We start from the raw sequence: 5,830 nt of genomic DNA, 5'->3' as shown, positions 1-5,830 counted from the left end.
AGGTGTTCAAATTAGTATTCAGAATACCAATCACGCTGATCATCAAATCAACGTTCGAACAATCATTCTAGATAATAACGTCCACAGATGAATCAGTGGAAACTCCGTATCAAACTCCCGCTACCCCTGTGGCATCGCCTGTGCTACACTAGTGATACAGTACCCGGTCAACATAGGCAATAACAAATAAACGTGACTTTGTGGTCATATTGGGCTTTCGGGTTAGTTCATTCATCATGATTGAATAATAGCGTGCAGTTAACACAATCACTTCGATGTTTAGTTGCATCAAAAATGACGTTACTTATTGCATTTTGATGGTCCAAACTTCGAGCTGCTATAAGATTTCTTTGTGAATGTGAGAACATGTTTGGGGCGAGAATAGAGTTTGGGGCCACTGAAGGTGATTTCTTAAAAAAAAACTAAAAGATGTATGCTGTATTGACGTTTCTCAACAAGGAGAACTTTGCGCGACACCAGAACCTGCTCATTTTTTCTGCTTTACTGACAGTGTATACCAGCGCACCGGTAAGAACCAGAATGAGAGAATGCCTTTATTGAAAGCTTAAGAGGTAGCACAGAAAAGTGTGCAACATAACGAGAAAAAGGACCTAAATATCTTACGAAAAGCACCCACTTGAAGAACGTTTGGCGAGAGATGCGACATGTAATACTCGGTGACATGTTCAAGGGTTACCAAAGTGCAAAGCTAATTGGAATATATAAGTGATTCAGATTGTGTTAATTGCAATAAACACCCTGTACGGGCCACCTAGAGTAATATTGGTGACATCGCGTAACCCGAGCAAGTAATTATAAGCTGTAACTAAACGAGACGGTGTGTTTATAGGCGGAGTGTAGGAAACCAGGAACGGTGCCGTCGTAGCCTTGGTCAAGCTCCGGCGGGTAGGCTCCCTGTCTGTTTACCAGGCAGGGAGCTCTGGAACCTCATTAGCTATCAGAGTTAGGTTAAAAAAGAAAGTGTCCGCGTAGGAAGCTTTTTTCTATGCTTCATGGTATTTTTTTCTAAATTTGCAGAACCCGCCCTCATAAACGAGGGCCACAGAAGCTTGGTTCCGCCACTTACGACCATGAGAGTCCGAAATCCTGATAACTACCCCCTCTTATTGTAATTGAGTCTCTTGAGCAAGTTAAGCCTATTGCCTCATAGTCCAGGTTATCGATATCGAAGTTTGTAGAACGTATTCCAGGTGAATATTATAAAGCTAATAAACAAGGAACCCGGGAGATCTTGCTCGTAGTAAACAGTCAGCAGGAGGAAACAAATATCCTGAACCTGACCCGAATCGCGTTTCTTGACATCACGGTCGCGCCCAGCGCAGCTTCAAAAGCTCGCAGTGAGTGATCTCGGAGTCACATCACACAGAGAAGACAGGGGCCAATTTTCTTGAAGGCCTGCAAAATAAGGGTGTGATGGAAGTCAGGCGCCTCCCCATAAGAAGAGATGATAAGGTAGTACCTGCTAGACTTATCATCGTGACATTTAACCATTCAACTCTTCCGGATCACATCAATGCCGGTTTCTTCTGGTGCTAAGCACACATCCTTGCGGGACTCCACGAGAAACAAAGTGCTATGATGTTTGGCCATCTGAAGTCTCAACGAAAAATTATCTTCCTGATAGAAAGCTTTGGATCCATCTAAATGTCCGTCCATCGACTCCTGCATCTTGTAGGCCGCCACGAACGGCGTCCTGTGTTACGTTATCGTACGTCCCTACATTGTTTAACCTCACGTTGATAGGACTCACTGCCTCATTACCAACCAACGTCCACCTCTCCATCTATGCTGATGACATCTGCATTTGGGCATCAGGAGTTTCACGCCCTCAGATTCGGGTCCGACTTCAGAAAGCCGCAACACTAACCTCTTTGTTCCTGCGTGCAAGAGGCCTGGTAATATCTCGGGAGAAATGTGCACTGGTTGCTTTCACCCGCAAAAAAATATCGCAGTATAAGATTCTTTAAAGGGACAACATATTCCTTACATCAAAAGTCACCGTTTTCTAGGAGTTATCGTGGACCGGGATTTATTATGTACTCCTCAAGCTTCATACCTGTAAAAAAGGCTAACTGCAGTAGTCGAGCTATTCAAGTTTCTGGCCGGAAAGACGTGGGGTGTCTCCGTGCACTCAATGTTACGCCTGTACGATGCCCTGTTTCTCGGTGTTTTGCGTTACAGCCTGCCTGTATTAACCAACACATGTAAAACCAACCTACAGGCAATTCAGGCCTTACAGGGCCAGGGTGTTCGTACATGTATCGGTCTCCCGCGTTGCGCCTCAACTGTGGCCACAATTTGCGTTTCAAGAGATCACCCGATCACAACCCACATTACAGTGGAGACACTGAGGGCACACATCAGGCAACTCACCCGGTTGCCCCATCACCACCTTGCATCCCTGCCTTCAACACGACCGCAGGCATCTTTTTGTAAGGTGGTTGCCGCTCACAGTGGGAGCTTGCCATCGTGCTATACACCTCCGTCTCTGCCCTCGTCGCCACTTTAGTGCCTGTCACAGCCACAACTGCGCTTAAATATCCCGGGAATTAAAAAGAAAGCGGACCTTCCACCTAGCGTTCTTCAACAGCTATTCCTACTCTTTCTACATGAGGCATACAGAGACCGGGTCCATGTCTACACGGATGGGTCGGTCACCACGTCCAGTTCTCCAGACACAGAAGTCGACCGAAATTCATTTTAGGCTTTCAAACTCGACGACGTCAACCGCTTCTGAATTGGCAGCTATTCGGGATGCCCTTCTATTCATCCAGCGGGAATCACCAGAAAAATAAGTTGTGCTATGCGACTCGAGGTCCGCTCTTCAGTGCATCCAATCTGCCCTCCGCCGCGGCCCATACGAACAACTTGTGGCTGAAATCCGGTGCTTATATGACAAATTAGTCAGGCATAGACATGATATTGTTTTCCAGTGGCTCCCAAGCCACTGCGGCATTACTGGGAATGAACAGGCGGATAGAGCAGCTCATGGCGCCCACACAAGTGCAAGATTGACCCGCATCCCTCAATCACGCACTGATGCAGCAAGGTCGCTGCGGTCCATTGCCCGGGAAGTCACTCTCGCTAAGTGGAATACACTCGAGTTCTCCAACGCTCGTCTTTACTCGCTCGACCCAGATTTGCGGCACCACCTACCTAATAACGTGCCACGCTCGGACGTCACCTTACTTTGTCGCCTGTGGCTAGGTGTTGCCTTCACCGGTGCTTACTCCTACACCATTGGAATGGCCAACAGCCCTGCTTGTGATGCGTGCGCCACCGACAGGACGATTGAACACCTTCTGTGCCATTGTGACCGCTTGATAACGCCGAGGCAACAGCTCTCCACCACACTTCGCCGACTCGACGACCTCCCCATTACAGCGCAGACAATTTTGTGCTATGGGCGTTGTCCGGCACAGGCCGAAAAGGCTATAAAAGCCCTACTGCTTTTTTTTGAAGGACACGGGCCTGTCTGAACGATTGTAGGGACATTACTATAGTGCAGTGCCCTTAGTTCCCCAGCTTCATCAGTGGACCGTATTAGTTTTGTGCATTTTCTAGTTGTGTGCGTTGTTTGTACCGCCTTAATAGTGCCTGGTCACGCCTTGTGTTTTTTTTTTCTACTTTTCCATCTCTCATTTTCTCCTTTAATATGTACCGCTGTCCTTTCTTTCTCTTTCCTTTCCCTTATCCCCTCCCCCCTGAGTAGGGTAGCCAACCGGACAGTATTCTGGTTAACCTCCCTGCCTTTCCTCTACTATTCCTTCCTTCCTTCATCTGGTGCTCCATCCGAGCGTACATCCCAAATTTGCGGCACTGTTTCAAGTGCCTGCGGTTGGGGCCTGCTACTTCCTCGTGTAAGGGTCAAATCACCTTTGCCAAGCGTGCCCAACATAACCAACCCACAGATAATTGTAGCACACAACTTAATGCATAAACTGTCAAGACAAACACCCTGCCTACTCCAGGTTTTGTGAGAAGTTCAAGGTATAAATTAAGAGTATAAACATAAACGTCACCAAAAATATCACCTTCGCAAGACGCGGGAAAGACATTCACCTCTTTTCGCCCTGGGAGGTAAGCCGACGCCGCTCGCCTAGGGGCATACTGGCCTTTAGTTTCGGTGGCGACCCCATAAAAGCGCGTCTGACCTCGCACCACCGCTGACCTCCACTGGGTTGTCACTGTGATAAAATGTTTCCCGCTCCGCTGAAAGTGCGCTCCTGCATGACCCGCCGATCCACCGTGCCTGGTGCCTGTATGGAACCACGTGTCTCTGACGTCACAGTTGCTACTTATAGCGCTGCGAAATAACCGGCGGGACTTTTTTGCTTGCCTATCAACTGGGCTGCAGCCGCCACCTTTCTTTTGTCGATCACGGACTGATACCGGCGGGCGCCGCTATGCCATGGTGTAAGACGTTATGTGATCAGCCCACCTTTAAGGACGTCGGAAAAAAAGAGCTTTGCAAACATCGGCACAAAAAGTTACCGCAATAGCCACTGCATCACCGCCACCCCCGCCGGACCTTCAGCAGCCACCAGCGCTAGACTTTGACACAACGACGGAGTTTCCGGCTGGATACAGCACTTCGACGACTATCGATACGCGTCGGGCCTGAATGAGCGCTCGAAGGAAGTGCAAGTACGCACTCTGTTCTACACCACGGGGCGGCAAGCAAGGGACATCTTCGCTACCTTCAATCTTGCTTCAGTTAAATTCGAAGAAGTTGGAGCTCGTCAAAACAAGTTCGATGAGTTCTTCATCAGGAAGACCAACGTCATCTACGAGAGCGCTTGCTTTCACAATCGGCACCAGATCACCGGCGAGTGCAGAACATGAGAACACACGCCCGTTCTGCGAGGGAGACGGCACTCTTGCGCACATAATTGGGGAGTGCACAAAACTCAAAACACAACCTATACACTTACCCCCTCCTCAACCCCAACCCGCTCGAGTGATGGGAGACCTTACTGTCGAGTCTATTGACCACTTCATGACGGCTCTACACGTATTCTTAAGACAATGCGACTACAGAAAATTCAAGCATCGCCTCATTAGAGACAGGTTCGTCGTGGGCCTGCGGGACAAACAACTTTCCGAGTCACTCCAAATGGATCCGACGCTGTCTCTCGCGACAGCTCTGGTGAAGGCCCGCCTGAAAGAGACAGTTCAGCAGCAGCAAGCAGAGCTTCGCAACTTTAACGAGGTTCGCAACAACACTCCGTGCAAGGCATGTGACGACGTCAACGTCGACGCAGTGGCCCGCTGCAGGAAACCGCACCGCAGCAAGGAACCCATGCCTACTCCAGCTCATCCCAAAGGACAGTGCATCTTCTGCGGTGGACACTTGCATCCAACAACCGAATGCCCAGCCAGGACGCATAAGCGCTTCAACTGTGGCGTTAAGGGACATTTTGGCAAGGTGTTCCTCCAAGGGACTAATCCAGGCTACCAACGAAAGGTACGAGTGTCGTCCGTACAAAAGGACACTAGGAAATTTTTCTAGGCGAGGTAGAAGCGCCTGGCGCCAAGGCGCGTTACGTTGAATTATTGGTGAACGCAGTGCCTGTTTTCTCAAAGGTTGACTCAAGGGCAGAGGTGGCCGTAATTCCAGCATCGTTTCCTGGACCACACACGAGGTTAGAAAAGGCTGACGAGATATTGACAGGCGCTTGTTGTGACAGTATAAATGTTCTTGGCGAGTTTCAGCCAGACGTATCTTACAAAAAAAAACGCTTCCCCAAACATGTTATGTCGCCAGTCCTTTGCGTCATGTACTGCTGGGTTTACCAGCTGTTGAAGC

The 5,830-nt window shown here is 49.0% G+C and overlaps 1 protein-coding gene across 1 annotated transcript; it reads left to right on the top strand.

Annotated features, from left to right (window-relative positions):
• Positions 1-4,984: 4,984 nt before the first annotated feature.
• Positions 4,985-5,533, top strand: LOC144160623 (uncharacterized). Its single transcript, XM_077691857.1, has one exon. The coding sequence runs from the start codon at positions 4,985-4,987 to the stop codon at positions 5,531-5,533; it is 549 nt and encodes a 182-aa protein (XP_077547983.1).
• The last annotated feature ends 297 nt before the right edge of the window (positions 5,534-5,830 follow it).

Source organism: Haemaphysalis longicornis, unplaced genomic scaffold (assembly GCF_048455015.1).
Source record: "Haemaphysalis longicornis isolate Haplotype H1 unplaced genomic scaffold, Haemaphysalis longicornis Haplotype H1 scaffold_11, whole genome shotgun sequence".
Classification (NCBI taxonomy): Eukaryota; Metazoa; Arthropoda; class Arachnida; order Ixodida; family Ixodidae; genus Haemaphysalis; species Haemaphysalis longicornis.
This window is presented reverse-complemented; position numbering and strand designations above follow the sequence as displayed.